The following is a 22,673-nucleotide window of genomic DNA, read 5'->3' as shown; positions in this document are numbered from 1 at the left end:
ATATTACAAATTAACTCGTGTCACAACATTAAACGTAACTATAAACGGTTTAAAACGTGCTCATTAATAAATTTCAAACTGCTGTAGTGTAAGTGGAATAAAACACTATAAAGCATGCTGTTACAGGAGAATAATCAGCGTGTTGTGCGAACACTAACACCACTCCATCACACCACCACATAATTCTTTATTCCTTACTATTGAGATTTTGATTTTGTTGATATAAAAATAAATCTAGAAAGTGCAAATGTTTCAATTTAAATAAAAGAGTCCTTTTAGTGGTCCTACAATAGCTGTTTCTAAGGTCTCAGGCCATCCATGTAGCTCTGACACACCTGAGGCACCTCATTAACTAATTAAGAGTCAGGTGATTAAAGAGAGGGTGAGAGGAGAGAAGTAGAAAGACTCTTTATCTTATAATTCAGCTTGAGGAAGAGCTGCGTAGTCTGTGGTTCAGTCGGGATTAACCCATGGTTTCTGTACTGGTCTGAGATGAAGATGATTGGTGATTATTCATGAATTGGAGGTGATGATGGAGCAGGCTGTGTTTCCACCAAGCTGCTGTCAGCTGTCTCTGAGGAGCATCCTCTCTGTCCACAACCAGCCGGTGTGTGAGGAGCAGGCCTGGGCGCTCTGCTATCAGCTCTGCTCGATGCTCGAGAGGAACTTCAGTCTGGTTGATGGTCAGAATTATGGCTCGTGGAAAAGTTTAAGGCTCCCAGGATTGGAAGGGATTTTTATTTCCCTGGATGGTAATGTCTATCTGAGAATGGAGCAAGGCAAAGTGGGTAAGAGTTCCAGGTTACCATGTTCTTTCTAGAAAATTGGTATATGCAACATGGACAAGGTTTTATGAGCAGGAAACATTGAAAAATAATTAAGAATGGGGGGGGGTATGATGGCAACAGTGACTTCATCTTCTATCTCAAAGTTCCCAAAAACTAGGTGATTTTTATTTATTAAACAGCATGTCATACTGTTTATCCAGTGAAGGTCAGAAGTTTACATCCACTCATCATGGACATGTCTTAATTTGCTAAAGCCAAGGCTCTTGACTTCCTGTTGTCTGTGCCAACATAAAGGTTTGACAAGTAGAAGTTATGAGGTGTAGCTATTTTATCAATCAACTTTGCTGGCAGGAGACCCAAACTGTCATCCTCAGCTGAAAGAAAATTGGTTCAGATGGTCAGGAACCACTAAGGCACAGGCTGACCATGAACTTCAAGCTCCTGGGACACCAGTGTCCCTGTCTAGTCAAGCTACTTTTACAAAGCATTGGAGTGAAAGGCTGCTGTCCAAGAAAGAAGCCCCTGCTCCAAAATCTGCATCTTTACAGCTGACCACGTGGACCAAGAAGAAGCCTTCTGGAGAAAAGTTTTATGATTAATGAGACAAAGATGGAGTTGTTTGGCCTTGATGACCAGCAGTATGTTTGTTTGGAGGAGTCAAGATGAAGCCTTCAAGCTCAAGAATACTGTAGGAACTGTTAAACAAAGGGGATGGAGTAATGGAGGGTGACGTCAGAATTCTTCAGGACAACCTTAAATTAATCAACTAGATGGTTGACATTTGGACTCGACTGGGTGTTCCAATAGGACAATGACCCGAACATGCATCAGAGCTGGTTGTGGAGGATGAAGCAGGTGAACATTAAGCTTAAAATAGGTCCTCATCTCAACCTGATTGGATTGGAGTGTATTCCAGGAAAAATGTACTTTTTTTTTTTTTTTTTTTTTTTTTTTTTTTTAATTGAACCTGAGCAATCCTGCCAAGAAGAATGGGTAACTATCCAACCAGAATTCTGACCGAAACCTGTTGGTCACCAAAAGCCAAAGTCTGGTCATTGTGGAACTTGCTGAAGGACTTTTATCCAAATATTTGGTGGCTGTATGTATAGTTTGATCCCATGTTACATTCAGAAAACCTAAACTGCACCAAATTCCCCCCCATTAAAGATGTACCAATGTTGAAAGCCCAATATTGCCATGACGTTCATGTCCATGACAAGTGAATATAAACTCCTGACGATAGCCGTAGTTCTATTTAACGTTGCTTTCTGGGAACAAGCCGGTTCTTGTTCTGACTTGCGTTGTTGCAGAAATTAATCAAATATACCATGCACCAAGAGGCTCTGGCTGAAATTATGGATTCTCTGAGGTGACTGGCATAGTACTATTTTCTGAAGGGTGCAGCTTTATCAAATTGTTTATCCCTCATCAAAAATTTCCAAACTAGGTGTTAAGACTGAATCTTGGTATAAACTCACTGGAGGCAGTCATGTTTGTTTACGTCGGCGTGACCTTGGACCTGCATGTGTGCAGCATACCATGCCATCACCTGCCTCGCTAGGCATGATCATGATGATCACGTAGATCTACACACTCACAGCTGTGAGTCAAGTCAGCTGTACAGCTTGAAACTGTCATGTCCGTTCATGGTATATTCAGGATATACCATGACTTTTTTTTGGCTGTAAAAGATTTTAAGGTGAGAGTCTCTGTACAACTTTTTACAAGAAAAATTAGTCATTAAATAGCTAATATAGACTAAAGATGTTAAATATGACGTTGCGTGTTGGTGTTTTTATAGCTTTTATTACAGAATGTTAAAATCTACCAGTTGACTTTTAATCCTCTATCTTTTTCCTCATCACAAGACAAATTAACAGCTTTGAGATTGGTAGAGTTTCCGAAATGCTAAATTTGAGTGTTTTTACTTGTAGTATAACTTTTTTTGACGTGACTTTCCGTGACCACTTTCTTCATATAACGAAATGCTGTTAAAAATAACGTTTAAGGTGTCACTTGGTCCCTGCTACTTTTTAAGAAGACCAATAAAGGGTCTTAAAGTTGTGAGTATATTTCGAGAACTTAAAAGTTTCAGTAAAGGGACTTTTTAAATTTCAGGGCTGGTCTTAAAGGTAACGTAAATCCATCAAGTTTAAGGCTTTGATTTAAACTATTTTTCAACTCGTGTATGTGAAAGCTTTTTTTAAAATTTATTTGTATTATTTTTTGCTCCTCTCTGGGAAGTTTAATCTGCTGAAGTGTTGTGTATGCTGATGATACTCAGGTTGATTTATTGTGGTAAATATTTGTCCCTCTCTCTGCTTTTCCATTTCATGATGTGTTCTGGTCGGAGAAAAGAAACCCAGTTTGTAATCGAGACCGAGGCTCAGGTAAGCATCAGGTTTCATCTCATGAATATTCGCTTCCTGTCTGATGTTGAGCAGTGTGCGTTTGATCAGATGGTAGACTACGTGGGTCGTCTGATGTACTCGTGCCTGGACTGGGGCCTCGGAGCAGATGTAGAGCGAGAGCTGGACGAGACGCTGGAGCTGCTGGTGGATCAGATGACCGAGGTGGACATCAGACTGGGTGCTGAACACCGTCTCCAACCCATAAGCACCATCTCTGAGGTCCTGCAGGTACAAATCATTTTTTTTTTTTTTTTTTAAATCCTCCTTCCTTTTCTGGAGTTTGGTGGCTGTTGGAAGTTGATCAGATCATGACCAGGTTCTGTGCTGTTCTAGAAATTTTTTTTTTCCCCCCTTTTCCTCTCTCTCCTTGACTAATTCACTTTTCAACCCCAGTGTTGAGTTCTCAATTCTGACTGGTCAGAAGTAGTTCAGCTACAAATCATGGGTTTCTATTAATCTTATGGCTTCTATTTTTATAGTAATGTTCATTCACAGCGACTCATAATGCAGACGCCACAAAACTAAGGATCGCGCATTTTTAAATATGGTTAAGTTTCCTGTAATTAATTGATTGGAAGAAGTCTCCAGTGTCGGTGTTTAACACAAGTGAGAACAGAAACTAACTACTTTCATGGGTATTGGATGTAACGGCAAATGGACAAAGGCATATTGCTTCATTACAGTACGAATTTTGACTTAATTGTAGACAAATTGCTGTAGAGTAAGAGGAATGAAGCTTTTTAAGATGGTAAGAGGAACACAGCTTCGTCACACCATGCAGTCATTGATCATTTTCCTCAAACATCATGACTTGGAGTGTGGTATTTGTGTTAATCCCTTGTGCACACTTCCTGTCTCTAGATGTTTCTTTAGTTGTGATATTTCTTAGTCCAGTGCCGTTACATCAGAGGGAAACCGTCATGGCCTTTAGCGAAGCTCGAACATATCAGCATTTCAAATGTATTTTAGTTTTTCATAATTTCATTATTTTAATTTGGCCTCATTTGCTATCAATTTTGCTTCAGAAATGAAAGGACAGAAATTACTGTCCTGAAGACATTTAAAATAGTTATCCAACCAATGAGATTTGTTTTTGTCTTGAGGCTGAGAAGAGTTTTGAGCTGCTCACTCATTGGTTAGGACTTCGTTGCTGGGACAGAAGACCATGGTAGTGTATGTTTAAGTAGGAAGTGAGATTAATTAACCAATCAGATTGATTTGTAGTGGGTGGGACCAAAAATTTATCGCTCTTGGCCTTCTTGAAGGCCAACATGAGCTTAACCACAACTCTGCACAGCAGTCATGTCACCTTCCAGCTGGTGTAGTGTTAGCGAATGCTAATAAAGCAGTCAAGCCAGTGCTATCTATCGAGAGCTACAGGCTAACAACCAAGAAACTAAGATTTCTGTCTCTGGGCTCTTCCACAGTATTTTTCACTCGGACATAAATATTAATTTCCTGTGTAATTTACGGAGTTACTTTTAAAATAAACATTGACAGCTACACACAACAGGGAGACCTGGCAGCCTGCCGCTAATCCCTTACTAAATCCTTTGCCCTGTTGCACCCTTTTTTTGGGGGGGGGTCTGGCTAAACTTTGGCTGAGCTCAAGTCCCAGCTCTAATGGTACAGTAAGTTTGCCATGGAGTTACATGTACAGTAACATTTCGTTAAACTCTTGGTTCTCATGCAGGTTTGTGAAGAGCGTCTTTATAACCCGAGTCAAGCAGCTCAGCATTACAGGAGTGTGTGTGCTACGCTTTACTCTCACACCGTCGAGCTTTGCAGTTATCTGCAGATCATCCAGCGAACCCAGGAGGTGAGAAACACCATAAGTCATGTTCTTGGAATGAAGTTTTTGGAGATTATGAACCAAATCTAACACAGGAGACATGCTGGAATGTCTTGGCCTTGGGGGGGGTTAAACCCCCTGGCCAAACAAAGCTTGGCAGGGGAGATAGAAACGGGTTCCATCTGGTCTCGTTTCCGGGCCATATCTTTAAAACTACTGAAGGTATCTTCATGAAGCTTTGTGTACATATCAAGCAACATGTGAACTGATGCCTTTTTGGTCTTTTTCAAAAGTATCTTTCAAATATTTTTACAGAAATAGACTTTGACTTAGTTTCTAAGAGCAAAGTTGGTTTCTGGAGCATGTATCCAAAACTATCCATGATAGGGATTTGAAACTTGGTATACGTGTTAACAATGTGGTGTAGATGTGCCTTTTCATACTAAAATTTGAGACTTCGATTTTTTTTTTTTAATGTTTCTATGGAAACAAGTTCAGACTTGGGGTGTCGGGTTAGTCTTGGGGGTAGGTTTTGTTTCTGGAGCAGAACTTGAGAACTGGGGCGGCACAGTGGTGTAGTGGTTAGCACTGTCGCCTCACAGCAAGAAGGTCCTGGGTTCGAGCCCCGGGGCTGGCGAGGGCCTTTCTGTGCGGAGTTTGCATGTTCTCCCCGTGTCCGCGTGGGTTTCCTCCGGGTGCTCCGGTTTCCCCCACAGTCCAAAGACATGCAGGTTAGGTTAACTGGTGACTCTAAATTGACCGTAGGTGTGAATGGTTGTCTGTGTCAGCCCTGTGATGACCTGGCGACTTGTCCAGGGTATACCCCGCCTTTCGCCCATAGTCAGCTGGGATAGGCTCCAGCTTGCCTGCGACCCTGTAGAAGGATAAAGCGGCTAGAGATAATGAGATGAACTGAGTGGTATGGTCTTGAAAGTTGGTATATGTGTTGATTGAGTGAGTAATGTATATGTGCCTTTTTGATACTAATAAATGAGGTTTTAATTTTTAGCTCACCTGGACCAAAGGTTTGGTGGGTTTATACCATGGGCTGCTGAGGTCAGTGTAAAGAGGTTGGGTTGGTTTCCTGGAGCAGAACTTGAAAAATGTGACTCCTAGTATATTGAAATCTGCTATATAGGGTGGGGGATATAGATGACTCGGCCTTGTGTGGGCTTTTTTTTTTAATTAAAAAAAGTTGTAGCTGCTATAGCATAAGGGATAACAGAAGGTAACAAGTTAAATATAAATGGAGAAAAAGCTGTTTAGTAAATGCAGATGTAATCAGAGGTAACATTGCAGTGGTATAAAATGATTTCGGGAAATGACTCCATGTCATGGTGCCACGCCAGCGTCGAACCTGTTGATTATTTGCTCATCTGGCCGACAGGTGGTGATTTTATGCCATCATATGTTTCGTCCATCTGGCGGCCTCCACATTTCATGAAAATCATGCTTTCTCCCTCATTTCTTTTACTGAATTTGATTTTTCTGGCATGAGGGGGTACCTAGGGTGCATATAACTACTTCTACCCAGATTTGCTTAATTACAATTATTAATGAAGTTATGGACTAAGCTTTAATGAGCAGTTCAACAAAAATCGCTTCCTGGTCAATTCCTCGCCATTTTGGGTTCTTTCTGGTAAATGGGTCCGTATTCCTAGGGTGGATATCATTTTCTAATATATAGCTTGCAACATTTATTGTGCAAGGTGGTCCACTTTAGATCACGCCTTCTGGACTAGACAGGGCCAGAGTGAGTTATATCGTCATTGACCGTCTCGTTTTTCCGATAAACAGCACAACACTCAACACCTGGGTGCTTTATATATTTGATATTGGCCTGTATAAGGAGCTGTACACTGCTAAAATGCTGTGTCTAGAAGTAGAAGCTTTTTTTTTTTTTTTTTTTTTTTTTTTTTTTTTTAAATATGATTTGTTTTATACTTTTTATTGCACTTTTTGTTAGTTTATTCCTGACTTTTATTTGTGGTCTGCTGAAACATGTAAATTTCCCCACTTAGGGATGAATAAAGTATCTTGGTTTCTCCAACAGAGTCTGCAGAAACTGATCATGGAATCGAAGAATCTGGTACCGAATATGACTATGAACTGGGTGAGGAAAGATGTAGTCAGATCATGCTTTGACTCTTTCTTCCTTTCGTGATAGTCGCACTTTACTTCACTGCACTGTATAAATGTCCTGCAGGAGTTCACGTGGAAGCACCTGATGGATGAGTTGAGGAGAGGTGTGGTCCTGCGCTCTCCCAGGGACCAACTGAACCCTGGCGTCCCTCTGCCAGTCAAAATGTCTCCTTTTAATCAGCTCCTGCAGGACATCCAGCTCAGACGCTGCACACTGCGCAAAGTGAAGGTCACCTTGCAGCACTTCAGTTTTTTTTTTTTTTGCTTCTTGTAAGATGCAGCTGATGATCTGAGACGATGGAGGGATGAATATTACTTTAGAAATGCAGGAGATAACCATCATTGTTCTTTTAATAAGCATAATTCTGTCCCTTAAGAGACAGGATGCTGATCTGTTATCAGTATCCAGTTGGATCAGATATCTGTGAAAAGGTGTCTGATATCGGATCCGCTAGCAAATGGATAAAGACTAATTGGATTTGGAAGAGAGACTTATTTTTGCACCTGGAAGTGTTTTACATAAAACTAAGTCTTTACTTTCAGTTAGGTGGTGTTAGTTTTATTTGTACTTTATATTTACAATAAGGTTTTTTGAGCATTTAATAACCAATTCAAGAGAGCTTTACATCTGTGTACAAGTACAGTGGTGCTTGAAAGTTTGTGAACCCTTTAGAGTTGTCTATATTTCAGCATAAATATGGCCTAAAACATCAGACTTTCTCACACATCCTAAAAGTAGATAAAGAGAACCCAGTTAAACACATGGGACAAAAATATTATACTTCGTCACTTAATTATTGAGAAATGATCTAATGTTACATATGTGTGGCAAAAGTATGTGAACCTTTGCTTTCAGTATCTGGTGTGACCCCCCCTTGTGCAGCAATAACTGCAACTAAACGTTTGCGGTAACTGTTGATCAGTCCTGCACACCGGCTTGGAGGAATTTTAGCCCGTTCCTCCGTACAGAACAGCTTCAACTCTGGGATGTTGGTGGGTTTCCTCACATGAACTGCTCGCTTCAGGTCCTTCCACAACATTTCCATTGGATTAAGGTCAGGACTTTGACTCGGCCATTCCAAAACATTCACTTTATTCTTCTTTAACCATTCTTTGGAAGAACGACTTGTGTGCTTAGGGTCGTTGTCTTGCTGCATGACCCACCTTCTCTTGAGATTCAGTTCATGGACAGATGTCCTGACATTTTCCTTTAGAATTCACTGGTAGAATTCAGAATTCATTGTTAGAATTCAGAATTCATTGTTCCATCAATGATGGCAAGCCGTCCTGGCCCAGATGCAGCAAAACAGGCCCAAACCATGATACTACCACCACCATGTTTCACAGATGGGATAAGGTTCTTATGCTGGAATGCAGTGTCTTCCTTTCTCCAAACATAACACTTCTCGTTTAAACCAAAAAGTTCTATTTTGGTCTCATCTGTCCACAAAACATTTTTCCAATAGCCTTCTGGCTTGTCCACGTGATCTTTAGCAAACTGCAGACGAGCAGCAATGTTCTTTTTGGAGAGCAGTGGTTTTCTCCTTGCAGCCCTGCCATGCACACCATTGTTGTTCAGTGTTCTCCTGATGGTTGACTTATGAACATTAACATTAGCCAATGTGAGAGAGGCCTTCAGTTGCTTAGAAGTTACCCTGGGGTCCTTTGTGACGTCGCCGACTATTACATGCCTTGCTCTTGGAGTGATCTTTGTTGGTCGACCACTCCTGGGGAGGGTAACGATGGTCTTGAATTTCCTCCATTTGTACACAATCTGTCTGACTGTGGATTGCTGAGTCCAAACTCTTTAGAGATGGTTTTATAACCTTTTCCAGCCTGATGAGCATCAACAATGCTTTTTCTGAGGTCCTCAGAAATCTCCTTTGTGCCATGATACATTTCCACAAACATGTGTTGTGAAGATCAGACTTCAATAGATCCCTATTCTTTAAATAAAACAGGGTGCCCACTCACACCTGATTGTCATCCCATTGATTGAAAACACCTGACTAATTTCACCTTCAAATTAACTGCTAATCCTAGAGGTTCACATCCTTTTGCCACACAGATATGTAATATTGCATCACTTTCCTCAATAAATAACTGACCAAGTATAATGCTTCTGTCTCACTTGTTTAACTGGGCTCTCTTTATCTACTTTTAGGACTTGTGTGAAAATCTTTTTATTTTTTTTTTTTGGGGGGTCATTTATGCAGAAATGGAAAATTCTAAAGGGTTCACAAACTTTCAAGCACCACTGTATAGAGCGTTGGAATGGTTTCCGGCTCCCTATGGGGCATTTATAGAGATTGCAAAATAAGGTGTATAAATAACTATCGATAGTAATCCAAGTAGGCATTTGGCTAGTTGAACATGGAGCCATCTACGTACAGTAAACATCATAAATAATGAGGCAAAGTGGCAATTGTGCATTTTGGGGATAAATGTTTGTTTTGGTGCAAAAATACAAGAAAAGGGTTCAAAATACAATATTAATCTAACATTTAAAAAAACTTGGTGTAGTAGGTTTTAAAGAAGTAACGTATTCCTATGAGATGAGGGTCGGTATCAACTGCTTGTGTTCAATACAAGCTTGGAAGCCATGGCCTAATGGGTAGAGAAGCAGAGGACCAAAATGTCTGAAGCTTTAGTTACCCAGGTCCTTGTAAACTGTAGGTGCTAAAGAAGGCAACCGGACTTGTTTGAAATCCTTGAAGACGTTTTGCCTCTCATTTGAAAGGCTTCTTCAGTTCTGTCTGACTAGTGCATTGCAAAAAACTGAATTTGGGGAGAAAATTCCTTAATTATCTTGCTGCATGGGCAGATTGGCTTAAGAAGTAAAATTCTGTCCATGCAGCAAGATAATTAAGGAATTTTCTCCTCAAATTCAGTTTTTTGCAGTGTGGAGTTCCAGGTATTTATCCTCTAGTGGATCAAAAGCAACCCTAAGGAGACTTGTTGAGGTCACATGGGTTGTTGACCCTCTGTCATCCTGGAGGTCCGATGTGAATGGTGTTTGCAGCATCAAGAGTCTGCACAGGCTCAACACAGGAGAGCCAGTTCCTCAGGCCAGGGCTCTGCAATCTATCTTCATCTCAATAACAAGGGACACTTGTTTCAGGACTGTCCATCCATTATCTGTAGCTGCTTATCCTGTACAGGGTTGCAGGCAAGCTGGAGCCTATCCCAGCTGACTATAGGCGAGAGGTGGGGTACACCTTGGACAAGTCGCCAGGTCATTGCAGGGCTGACACATGGAGACGACAGACAACCATTCACACCTACGGTCAATTTGGAGCCACTAATTTGCCTAAACTGCATGTCTATGGACTGTGGGGGGACCAGAGCACCTGGAGGAAACCCATGCAAACTCCACACAGGTCCTTGTTGACTGCTGGGCTCAAACCCAGGACCTTCTTGCTGTGAGGTGACTGCTAATCACTACACCACTGTGCCGCCATTCACTTCAGGATTGCAACGTACATATTCTAGCCAGAGAAGATTGGTCATTTGAAAGGGTAAAAGAAGCCATCTTTGTCAACCTGGAACAACCATCACTGAGCAGAGGAGGTGGTCTGGGACACCACTTCTCAGCCACCTATGATGCAATCTTTGGCACACTTCCCAGAAAACTGAATACACATCCATACCAAGACTAGGCTGACTTCAATGACTCGCATGATGGCAGGGAAAGCTAATGACCCTCTAGTCTGCTAACACCATTCACACCTGGCCCCTAGTGACCCCAACAACCTACAGTATGACAGGGTCAACAACCCATGTGACTTCAGTGACACTCCTTAGGGTTGCTTTTGATCCACTGGAGGATAAATACCTGGAACTCCCCACTAGTCTCAAAGCTGAAGAAGCCTTTTGGATGAAGGGTGAAACATGAAGGACCTCAATCAAGTCCAGTTGCCCTTAGCAGCACCTACAGTTCAGAAGACCAAAAGGTCATTGGTTTGAATCCCTGGAACACCAGGAAGGGCTGAAGTGCCTTTGAGCAAGGCACTCATTTTTACAGGCACCTGCTACATGTTTGTAACGTCACTGATTGCTAGAGGTTTTGGTGTTGTCCCAGCTCGAGTAATTTTAAGTGAATTACCTTCTAAACTTGAAAGTCCTCCTGGGAACATTTTATTAAAGCTGTGAATTAATCTTTTTAACCTGGGTCTGAAGGTTGGCAAAGTGACCCTTTGAGCCCAAGGCTGCTGGTTCGATTCCTTAGGACCAATAGGAAAAATGTGAGGAGTATAGTTGTATTATAACTACCCCCCCCCCCCCCCCAATGATTTCTTGGATTAAGATGTCACTTGGTCTCAATCACTTAAGAATGCTAATAAAGAGTCATAAAGCTACTGGCATATTTAATGACTTTAAAAAGTTCAGAAAAGGGATTTTTACACTACTAAATCTAAGGTTCCTTTAAGACCAGCCCTTAACACAGTTCACAAATTTGGCAGAAAATTACTTTTCTGCCACTTTTTAGGGTGGGTATTTTTGTGTGAGCATTGTCTTGCTTTAAAATCTACAATCTGATCTACTTTCCCTTTTGCATCACTACCCATATGCCTTCTCCTAAAATCAATGAAATATGATTTTTACTTATGAGGGCACTTAAAATTGCCGAGATTTGCGTTTTGTTCATGGTAGCCTATTGCATTGGTCATATGAACTTAAATTGTTTTATCACTTTGTACATTATAAAACTTATTTTAATTAGTATCTTATGTACAGGTGTTGGAGAACGGGTATAGAGAGCAAGAAGCTGACCCTCATAAAGCGCTCATGATGGAGGTTCTACAATCAGGACGTAAGAAACTGCGCCCGGTCAGTTTTTTTTTTTTTTCTTTTTGTCATTTTTTTTTTTTTAGAGCTCATCTTGTAGTAATAAGTTCCTATTTTATCCAGAAGACACGAATTAATTGGCAGTTCTGGAATTTTGAACTTCCAACCTTCTGTTCATGGGTACAGAGTCTGTGTTTAGAGCTCTGTTTATTCTGGATGGACCTCCATCTGTTGGAAGAGATTTGATTTGCTCTTGGTTCGCAGGTCTCTGAGAGAGAACTTAAACCGAGAGTCCAGAACCTGCAACCCGAGGTCAGTCTACATGAACAGCTGATGCAGGAAATCCGCTCCACTGATCCAGGGAAGCTCCTGTCCTCGAGTCAAAGGAGACGGCCATGCAAAGGTCCAGCTGTTTGGTGTTTTGTCTTGTGCTGCATTTTGACCTGAAATTCATAACACTCTAACCTCCGACTAGGAAAATCTCAACTTGGAATTCCTAGTAGAAATTTAAGATGGTCTTTTCAGCAAGTGACCTCAAATTAACATGGCTGCTTTGAGCAGGAACAGTGAACTTGGTAGCATTTTGTAAAATTATGCTGTATTTCTAAAGTGTTAGCTTTAGATCAATCAACATGAAGGTTCACTTGTTAAATCTGACACTGGCTAGAGTTCACGGTTTGTTTTGAGGTGAAGGACATACCTCATCAGTTTGATTTAAAATGGAGTCCATCCATGTCTCACACTCTTTGTATCTCAAATGCATGGATGTCTAAAAATGTTGTAATTCAGAACTATTCCTTTCCGCCTCGGAGTTGAGCGTAGTGTCTAATAACGTAAATTATTGGCTCCAGTAAAAACTCCTTTTGTTGACCATCCTGGTGTTCCTTTGAAAGGTATATTGAATAGTTAGAATGCAATGCATTATGGGTAATTTATGCAGGATCTTGATTACAGAATAAGTTGGGGTGTCTTTTAATTGATGTCAGAGTGTTGTCAAGACGACTTAAACCGAGACCAGGTCACGACTGAGACCGGAGTGTGTTGAGAGGGGTTGGGGCCAAGTTGAGATGGAGTCAAGACTAGGCCAGTGTGTATAAAGTGGGGTAGGGGTGATGGGCTCACAATTTCAAACTAGCAGTGAGCCATGTTAGTGGTTGCATTTGAAGCCGGAAGTTTTACAGCTGATCACAGTACATGTTAATAAATGAATCTGACAATACACAGGCAATCATCACAGTTGTGGTCTTGACCGATCTTGAAATAAAATCCCGAGTCCTCTGTCTAAGGTTGAGAAGGCGGAGTGAAAATGTGGTTGACTTTGAGACTGAGACCTTCAAAAAGCAGTCTTGAGACTGATCTCAAACGTGCCATCTTGTTGGAAATGTAATGCATCCTGTTGCTTTTGGGGTGTTCAAATATTTTTTTGAACATTCACAAGACCTGAAGAGTTCTTAAATGAGAAATAAGTGTGGTTTCGTTTCTTCCCCCACCAACTGGATCTGTAGAAACTGTAATCACATCTCCGTCTCTCTTGGTGGATGACGGTGCATCACCTGCGAAATCCCTGATGTCCTTCTCTGAAGATTCAAAGGAAGACTCGTTCTCCTTTCTGGATGCAGCTCACAGCTCTGGCCAGGAGGGGGCACCATGCAGAGTAAGAGCAGAACACAGCTTTTTATTTACTTATTTCTAATTTCTTACCATTGCTGTAACCCTGTGGATTTTGTTTTAATTAGGAAATGACATGTAAAGATGGCTCTTCATCTCCGCAAGAGGATGGTTATACAGGTAAAGCACGCAGTTCAATTTTGGATCAACTTCAAATTTCCTTTAGCATTTAAAGTGGGTGGGGCTGTTAGTGATGGAAGTCAATGAGTTCTAACAAAAGACCTGGATACAGAATAACTGGGCTTATTGTATTTCAAACACAATCTTCAAATCAAACTGCCATTTTATGACTAATCATGAAAACAACCTGGATTATTGGGATTTGTTGGACCTAACCATGGAAGCATAGTGAACATTCAGAGGTAGCTGGGTTAAGCCCCACCCCTTTCAATGATTTAAAAACAGCTCAATGTTCTTTCTGGCATCTATATACTTCAGCACATGTTTGAACAAAGTACAAATTGCACAAAAGGACTGATAACAGAACTGTGAGTTTAGTTGGGGGGGGTTAATGAAAAGGTTATAACTTGTGGTGTTAATACTCTACTGGGATCAGTGTTTATCAACCTGATTGGGGGGGGGATGGAAATCATGAATGAACTTGCCAATCTGGTGGGCTGTCTTTTTGGGTCCCATGTTTTTAATGATTCCTTGAGATATAATGCGCTTCTCATCACTAGTGATTTCATTGTCAAGCTGTTCATGCATGTTCGCTTTTAGCATAGCATCACCCAATAACATGAGATATATTAAGAGCTTATGAGTTTATTGTACTCCTGTTCTGGGGGGGGGGGGTATACTGGTTTACCTCCTGTCTATCTGTTCGAAATAGTGTTTTTGTTTTTTTTTCCCCTTTACTCAGCAACCACAAACCATAGCCACTTGGTACTGAGCTTCATCTTGGGGTTCTATACAGTGTATACTGTTTTCAGGTCTGTTGCACATCGAGCAAGCAAGTGCTATAAAGATGTCCTGAAGGCTTACAACATCGATCCTTTGTCTTGGGAGAAGAAGGCCCAAGACCGTGCCCAGTGGCATAAGATCTGCCAAGATGGCTGCAAAACCTTTGAAGAAAAGCAGACTACCAGGCTGATGGAGAAACGCCTGCGAAGGCCTCGTGCTGCTGCTGCCCCTCAACCGATCACCCCCACACCATCACTTCATCTGCGATGACTGACTGACTGACTGACTGCCAATGCATGTGCGCTTCATGCATTTGACTCCTCCGACATCGCAGGCATAGTCCCTAAATGACTGGGAGAATGAGATTTGTCATCTGTGACAACTCAGTCCTCCACCACTGACCTGAATGTAGTTATGAAACTTGTAGAGTGAATTTTGAAGCCATTTCAAGAAGCAAAATGCTTTTTCAAAATGAGTTTACCGAGATGCTATTTGAAATCCCTGGGGAGAACACTACTCTTAGTTTCAGGGTTAATAATTTGTTCAAGTAAACATTCATAAGTGTCCTATTGCTCATGTTCTGATGTAAGCGAGAGCGGCAGGGGGGATATGCAAGTGAGCAGGAGCTCACAGTTGCTCGTGTTTTCCCTTCACCTTGATGTTTCATTGAAGAAAAATGTAAAGGCATTTTTAAACCTTGTCCATGTCTCTCTGGTCATGTACACTGCTTCTTGAAGGGGTTCCTTACAGGGTTCTTTCTGATTTGGGGAAATCTCTTGTACACACGTCTTCATTACAAGGCAGGGCAACACACTGAGGAAACCTGACCGCTCTCGGCCCTCTTCTACATACATGAGTGCACAGATGCCAATAATTGGCTAGTGTTGCTGTGATTGACTGGGAGCATGGTCAATACTGCTCTCTTGGCTCGCAGCAATAGTTGCCTTTTGTGTTGTGATCTCAAAGGCTTTTCTGTTGACTCCCTTGGGAGTCTGTTCCGAACTTAAGTTGTAATGCTCTCATTTCCCACCTGGGGATGTGAATGCCTCCATGAGTGTTTTTTGCTTATTCTATCTGAGCGCGCACAGCTCTGCATGTTTACAGGCCTCAGTGGTTGAGCTTATGTGATGTCTGGTGTCGTCCACATTTCATGAAGATCTCTTCTTGCTCAATTCACGGTGTTTGATTCTTTCTGGCATGAAGGTAGGGCTTAGGGTGCATATAACTTCTATCCAGACTTGCTTCATTACAATCAATGAAGTTATGGACTAGGCCTTAATGAGCAGTTCAACACGCATTGCTTCTCAGTCAGTTCCTTGCCATTTTGGGATTCTTTTTGGCAAATAGGTCAGTATTCCTAGGGTGGATATCGCATATATATTTATTGCGCGATGTGGTCCACTTTAGATCGCTCCTTCTGGAATAGATGGGGCCAGCATGAGCTATGCCGTCACTGACGTTCTTGTCAGTTGTGTTCTAATGTAGTGACTTTTTTTTTTAAAGCAACATTTTGGGCTGAAATTGCAGAACCGCAGACAAGAACAAGTAGTGTTGGCAACAAGCTAGCTTGCTAATGTTGATTACCTTCTCAAAATGGTGATTAGTATGGTCAGAGTTGTGTTAACTGAACTAAAGACAATACTGCTATAAACTCCTGTACAAGTGGAGAACTTTGTACTGTTCTGTGCGAGCGGCCATGTTGAGTTGAAGTTTCAGGACGAGAGGCCATTTTGTCGGTTGTGAGTGGAAAACCGGTATCATCGTTAAACGTAACACTATTTGTCAAACAAAGCTTGCGTGTCTCTTCGGACTTGGCTGTGTTGGTGTGATCTTCCACAGGTTCATTTATGAGGAATCTGAGCTTCACTCCTGCTCTCTCCTCCACACCCTTGAGTCTGTCTGAAGGCTGCAGGCTTTCCCGAGGAAAACGGCGCGCACGATCGTTGCCCAGCAATCTGGAGGTCTTCCAGCTTGTAAGTGAAGGATGTGCATGCACTGTACTGTCTTAAACCATCTCGGTATTCATCTTGAATGTGTCTTTGGAAGGCACTGAGGAACAAAGTTTCTGTTCCCACAACGATCACTGATGTCATCAAAGAACACTACAGGAAGGAGGGGAAGTCGTCATGCGACGCGTACGGGAACTGGCGGGTGAGTCAGGGCGGGGTGGGTGTCAGGATTTCAGATCAGAAGAGAGATGGTCAGTGCTTGGACTTCTTACAGAGAACATTAAAATCACAACTTAAGTTCTGATTTGTTTACACTTATTCCAAATGACTCGTTCTTATTTCAGGTTTGGCTCCTGGACATGTTCAAGCGTAAAGATTTAGAAATCCAAGCATACTACATTAATAAATTGCACAATGTCAGGAAATGCTGAAAGTGGATTTTGGTGATATCGACTCGTGAACGCGCGCAAGCACACAGGCCCGTTTTTCCAGCGTGGCTGTTGGTGATGGGAATTCCGACTCTCTTTAGTGAATTATTTGATTTGGCTCACTGATACGAGTCGACTCTCTCCGCTCCTAAATGGCTCAATGGCCTTTTTTGTTTGTGTTTTTCTTTTAAATTGTGAAATTAGCCAGACTACAAACGAAAGTCAAACATTACTACTCATTAATGATTTCCAGACCACAAAGTTTTAGAATTATCATGTGGATCTGGGGCATCTCATTTAGGTATTTGTCACAGTTTTAATTATTTATGAAGCAACTATAGTACCTTGTTTAGAAATGCTCTCACCATGAAATGGCCTTGAGTGATGTGGCATTTAAATAAATAATCAATTTCCAGAGATGCATTTTTGATTGCTTTCATGGAATTTTTGCATAGCTTAAAAAGTAACTCCCAGCTCTCTGGAAATAAAAGTCGACTCTGAACGTTTGCATTATTTTTAAATGCTCAGTACACAATACTATTTGGAAAGGTATTCAGAATATGCCTGGGGAGGATCCTTTGAGGGCTGCTTGAATAATATTTGCATTGTGCACTCCTCCAGGGCATGGAATAGCAACGCATCCAACTTCTTGGTTTGTGGAAATTTGCTTCTGTTCCCTGATGCAGGGTTTATGAAATGAGGGCACTTTGGGCTTGGTGTCGACCTTCGAAACATTGTAGAAAGCTAAACTTTTTTTTCCAGAAAAGTCATCAAATGCTTTGTAAAAATGGCTGCCCAATCGCAGCTCTGGGAACACCATGCTGATTGGGGGGAGGGGTCCTGATGTTGGGGCTCCCCATATTAAGTGAACATCGCTATGTAGACCTGGGGAGATGAAAATGACCCTGCGGTCATGTTCGTGAGCAAATATGAGAAACATGAATACCTTCAATCAAACTTTCAATGGTGGTATTTTAATTTTGTCACTCCATCTCGATAAGATGGAAGTTTTAATGCTGAACGATGGCAGATATTTGGCCAGTTCCAGATTGCGTTCTCTAGAAAAAGAGACATGAAGGTGCTCAATGGAACGTGATGTGTTTTGCAATAGCAGTGTTGCAAATAAATGCATTTTATTTACTTATTTATTTCCTCCTCTACAGATTTGTTCTTGTTGTGCAAAAAGAAGTCTGTATTTCACCTGGCACAACTTCTGTTCTCTGTGTAGTAGGTATGATTTTGATGTTCCTGTGCCTGATTTCAACACGTCCTGGTAGACTGGGTGGGGTTTTAATGATCTCTCCTCTTATGTTTTGTTGACAGGGTTGTGTGTCCAGAGTGTTGTTTAGAGGTAGGTTTTTTGGGTTTGCATGAAAAAATGTATACAATTTGGATGATTTCTCACTTTACCCCAAATGTACTCAATCAGCCAAGACGTGTGGTGTTTACCACTTGCTTCTTTAGTTTTGGAGGCTGATGTGGCTAGCATGAAAGAGTGTAAAGTAATGAATTGCAATTTCTCTAGTTGAAGTTTTCTTCTGGAGTTTGACTCTTTGGTCATGGTCTTCCACCACTTCTTGACTGGCAACAGTAGAACTGGCACCAACTCTTAATCATGGAGGTCGGGTGAGACGTGGTGCCCAACTCGAGCAATGCAACTTTTAACTCCTCCTGCAAGAAATTCTTGGAGATGTAAATAGGTTTTGGGTTTATGCTAACTTGGTTAGCAGACTATCCATGGGATGTGATATTTTTACATTTTGTAAATGACAGTGTATGGCGTTAAGGAAGAAAAACCTTCATAGCTGAATATTCATGACTTGAACAGTTCTAAACCACTCTTGCTGAAGTAACTTCTAGGACTTTCTCAACTTGCAGGACTTGACAGTGGAGAAAGAACCATGGCTGCTTCCATATTCATTTGTTAGCAACAAACTAGCCAGCTAAATGTAATTGGAGTTTACTTCTTGAAATGAACTATAGTCGGCATTCTAGATTTAAGAAGTGACTATCTGTATGTTGAAGGCTCTGAAGCTAATTATCTACAGTAGAACTCCTTTAAAGGTAAGAAGTGCTACTCATGCTACGAGCAGCCATGTTAATTTGATGTCCCGTGACAAAGGTGTCCTGAAGTTTGAGTTCCAAGTTAAGGGCATGTCTTCTGCTTTTTCCAGTTCTGAGTTTGGAATTTGTACTTCATGAGACAGTGGGACTTGCTATTTTCTCGAAACATTAAAAAAAAAAAAAACTTGCCGAACTTCGCCGACACTGGTGGCCATCTTGGATAAATGAGCTCCACCTTCTGAATCTTGACCCTGGATGGTAATAAAGTTCCACTTTGAACTTCAGTGTGCAAAAACAAACCATTGCATTTAACATCAAGTTATCCAACCTGAAATGTAACTTCTACAGCTTGATGGTTTTCTGGAAAAGGTTTTCACTGAGCTGGACCTTCAGTTCTCATTGGCCACGTTAGCCTCATGGCTCCAGTCCAAACCTAAAGAACTGAATGACACCATGGCCGTCTTGGCTGCTAGATGACACTTGCATAAACTTTTTTTTTTTTTTTTTTTTCTTCCCCCTTGTGTAAATGTATATCCTCTGATTTTGGCTGGACGTTTATGGGAACTTGTTTTGCGTCAAAAGCTACGTCTACCCTTTAAATGGTGCATCAACCTTCCCATAAGCTTCTTTAAGAAGATCGTGTTGAAAAAAGAATCTGAGGAAAGTCAGACGCACTTCTGGAACGAGCGATGGTCTTGGGATCCGTCCTGGTGAGTCAGTACTAAATCTTCCTTACGCTACAAACAAGAATTTCAGCACTTCCTTGTCTTTTGAGGTTTCCTATGAGGATGCACCAGTTTTAAATCTCATTAATGGATGAATTGAATTGCTTCTGTTTGTGTACCTGATAAACTGGTGACTTGGTGAAGATCAAAATGAATTTGGAATGTTGACTTTGCAAACATCTGACTTTTGGCTTTAACCACACCAGAGGGTGGCTTTTCTTTCTTTTTTTTTTTTTTCCCCTCCCCAGCAAGTGATGAATAAAAATGTGAATCTTTTTTTGGTGTTTAGGGTTCCTTTGGTTCTGGCATCATCTCGCGTCTCTGGTTCTGTTGCTCCTCACATTCTGGCTATGAGAGACTGGCATAATCAGGACCTGTGTGTTGGATGTCAGAGACTTCTTCTGGAGGCATGTGACTCGCCAGCACCACCTTCCATGATTAAAGCTCCTCAAGAGATATAAAGGATGTCTTTCTTTTTCTTCTCCACTGCTTTGGTTCTTCTGGTCTTTTCTTTGTCAATTAACAATTTTGCAAACGCAGGACACTGCGTTATGTCTGTTAGCTGTTGTGGGGGTTTTTTATTTTTGTTTCCCCCTTTCCACATCCATTAGTGCTTTTTAAGCCCTATTCAACATTGTTCCTTTAACCACCGGTCACTGTGGCGGTGTCTCTTGTTGCATTTTATTTTTCTTGTTCTGGTCTGTTAAAGCACGGTGGCATTCCATGTTAAGTGTCCTCGTTGTACAGAGTATTTAACCTTTTTATAGCACTTTTAAAATATCAGAATTGAAATAAATCCTTTTTCATGACTTGTTCTCTTGCTCATGTTTTGGTAAAAAAACGATCAAATGTAAGACTACAGTCATACTCCAGCTCATGATGCTTTGTGACGAGTTATTGATGAAAATGAAGCGTTTGGTGATGCTTCCCCAAGCTTGGGGGGGAAAATATTCCCAATTCCATCTGAGTATTCGCTGCCTAATTTGCTGACAAACCTCTCTACCAAATTAAATTTTCAGAACGTTTTTGGCCACTTGCAAGGCTGAGACGCACCCAAAGCTTGGAGAATATTCATTGTATATCACATGACTGGTGGCAGTGTGACCAATTTTTCCAAGCATTTGCAAACCCATCACGAGCTGTAGTGTGACCACAGCCTAACCAATCTTGATTCACATGTGTGTTCAGTTATACTAACCCTGTTTTTCCAGAAGCATTGTTTTCCAAAATGCAATAAAAACACAAATCTGGTTTTTAGCTCTCAAACTTTTTTTTTTTTTTTTAATTTAACTAACCAGTCCAATGAAGATTTTCAATAGTTTTACTGACCAACTGAATTATATTTTGTAAATATAAATGGTCAGTTTGAGGTCTGCAACACTCAAAGTTGGGATGGTGGCATTATTCCCATTGTATTACATCACCCTTCCTTTTAATAATTCTCTCTGTATGGGATCTGAGGATCCTAATTGTTGTAGTTTTGCAATTGGAAATTGTATCCATTCTTGCTTGATACAAGACTTGAGCTGCTCAGTAGTTAGTCATTGCCGTTATCCAAGTCTCCTCAGAGTGCATGTGCTTGACTGGCCTGCTGCCACTCCAAATCCATCTTCTATTGAGAATGTAGCCTCTTCATGATGCACCATATCTTCTCAATAGAAGATGGCTTTGGAGTGGCAGCAGACCAGTCAAGCACATGCACTCTGTCTGAGGAGAATTGGATAAGGGCGACAACGGACTACTGAGCAGCTCAAGTCTTGTCAAGTCAACTACAGCAATAGTATCCTCAGATCCCATACGATTAGTGTTATTAAAAGGAAGGGTGATGTAATAATAATGCTGCTGTCCCAGCTTTGAGTGTGGTGCAGGCATCAAAACTTAACTCTTTTTGTAAATCTAGATGCAAGGTCAAGTTAGTCAGTGAAACTGAGTCTTTGCTTTTGTTAGTTAAATAAAGCTTCATGTGAATTAACAAATTGCACTTTTGTTTGTCTCTCTGAAAATATCCCAAGTTTTCTGGAAATGGGGTTTGTAAAAATACTAAAGCTTGGAAATCATTTGGATCCATCGACATTATTCAGTGATCCCATACAGAGAGATCCTGATGGAATTTTCATGGTCTCTGTAATCAAGAAAGCATGAACTAAACGTTATGTACCTGAAAGTTGGAACTTTTTTTTTTTTTAATGGATGTGGCCGTCTTGGGGGGGGAGATATGGACTCCTAGATTGTGTCAAGTCACGAATTTGCTACTTGCGTAACACTCTTAGAACCGTGAGTGGCTGTTTGGTAGTTCATCTGAGTGAGCGTTTCAAGGTTTTATGGTAATGTTTTCCCAACTCAGAACTTGGTACCCACTTGTGAGGGTGGGGGGTTTATTTGGAGGTTCCTTGGAGTTCTACTTGTAATCATAAGGGTTTCCCCAAGAGGGACAACCAAAGAACATTTTAAAAATCCTCTGAACAGCCCTCTTCCCCCCCCCCCCCCCCCCCCCCCCCCCCCCCCCCAATATTAACTGGGTAAGTGTGCAGTCCAAACTCCAGGTTATTGCTCATTTATTTGAAAGTTTTTCAGGGTCTTGAGGTTTTTTTGTTTGTTTTTGCATAATTAAGGATGCCTGGCTTCCTAAATGGTTTATCCATGTAACACTTTTTTCTGAAACACTATTGTGGAGTTCTTGTATATGACCTTTTTAAAGGTTTTCTAAGAAGGACAAATAAATGACCATTGGATAACCTTTTATGTACACAATCATTCTGCAGTATGAATGCCAAATTTTTGTTTTCCCCCCAATAATATCTAGACACCTTTTTAACAATTTGGTCATATCGTATAGCTAAAGTTTGTGCATGTCTGACTGTTGAACATCTTGTGATTTGCTGTTCTAATAAGCTCCACTCTTCTGTGTAGACTTTCCACTAGATTTTTAGGCGTGGCTGTGGGAATTCTTTGTTCAATTCAGCTACAGAAGCATTAATGATATCCGGCCCTGATGTTTTGGTGAGGAGGCTCCAG

At 41.2% G+C, this 22,673-nt stretch overlaps 1 protein-coding gene across 1 annotated transcript; it reads left to right on the top strand.

The window, feature by feature from the left end:
- The first annotated feature begins 532 nt into the window (after positions 1 to 532).
- Positions 533 to 20,155, top strand: zgc:114123 (uncharacterized protein LOC569174 homolog). The gene is made up of 16 exons (XM_060936709.1): positions 533 to 788; positions 3,147 to 3,178; positions 3,248 to 3,427; positions 4,893 to 5,018; positions 7,045 to 7,104; positions 7,198 to 7,362; positions 11,871 to 11,963; positions 12,186 to 12,324; positions 13,427 to 13,575; positions 13,658 to 13,709; positions 16,332 to 16,465; positions 16,539 to 16,643; positions 18,033 to 18,100; positions 18,193 to 18,220; positions 19,516 to 19,643; positions 19,948 to 20,155. The coding sequence occupies exons 1-16, from the start codon at positions 533 to 535 to the stop codon at positions 20,117 to 20,119; spliced, it is 1,887 nt and encodes a 628-aa protein (XP_060792692.1). The 3' UTR covers positions 20,120 to 20,155.
- Positions 20,156 to 22,673: the final 2,518 nt, after the last annotated feature.

This window comes from Neoarius graeffei, chromosome 13, assembly GCF_027579695.1.
Source record: "Neoarius graeffei isolate fNeoGra1 chromosome 13, fNeoGra1.pri, whole genome shotgun sequence".
Classification (NCBI taxonomy): domain Eukaryota; kingdom Metazoa; phylum Chordata; class Actinopteri; order Siluriformes; family Ariidae; genus Neoarius; species Neoarius graeffei.
The sequence above is the reverse complement of the archived record's forward strand: the minus strand, read 5'-3'. Positions and strand labels throughout refer to the sequence as shown.

Coding starts and splice junctions, on each gene's coding strand:
- zgc:114123 (XM_060936709.1), top strand. CDS start 533: ATGGAGCAGGCTGTGTTTCCACCAAGCTGCTGTCAGCTGTCTCTGAGG. Junction 18,101..18,192: donor TTCTGTTCTCTGTGTAGTAG/GTATGATTTTGA, acceptor TTTTGTTGACAG/GGTTGTGTGTCCAGAGTGTT. Junction 18,221..19,515: donor GTCCAGAGTGTTGTTTAGAG/GTAGGTTTTTTG, acceptor TTGCGTCAAAAG/CTACGTCTACCCTTTAAATG.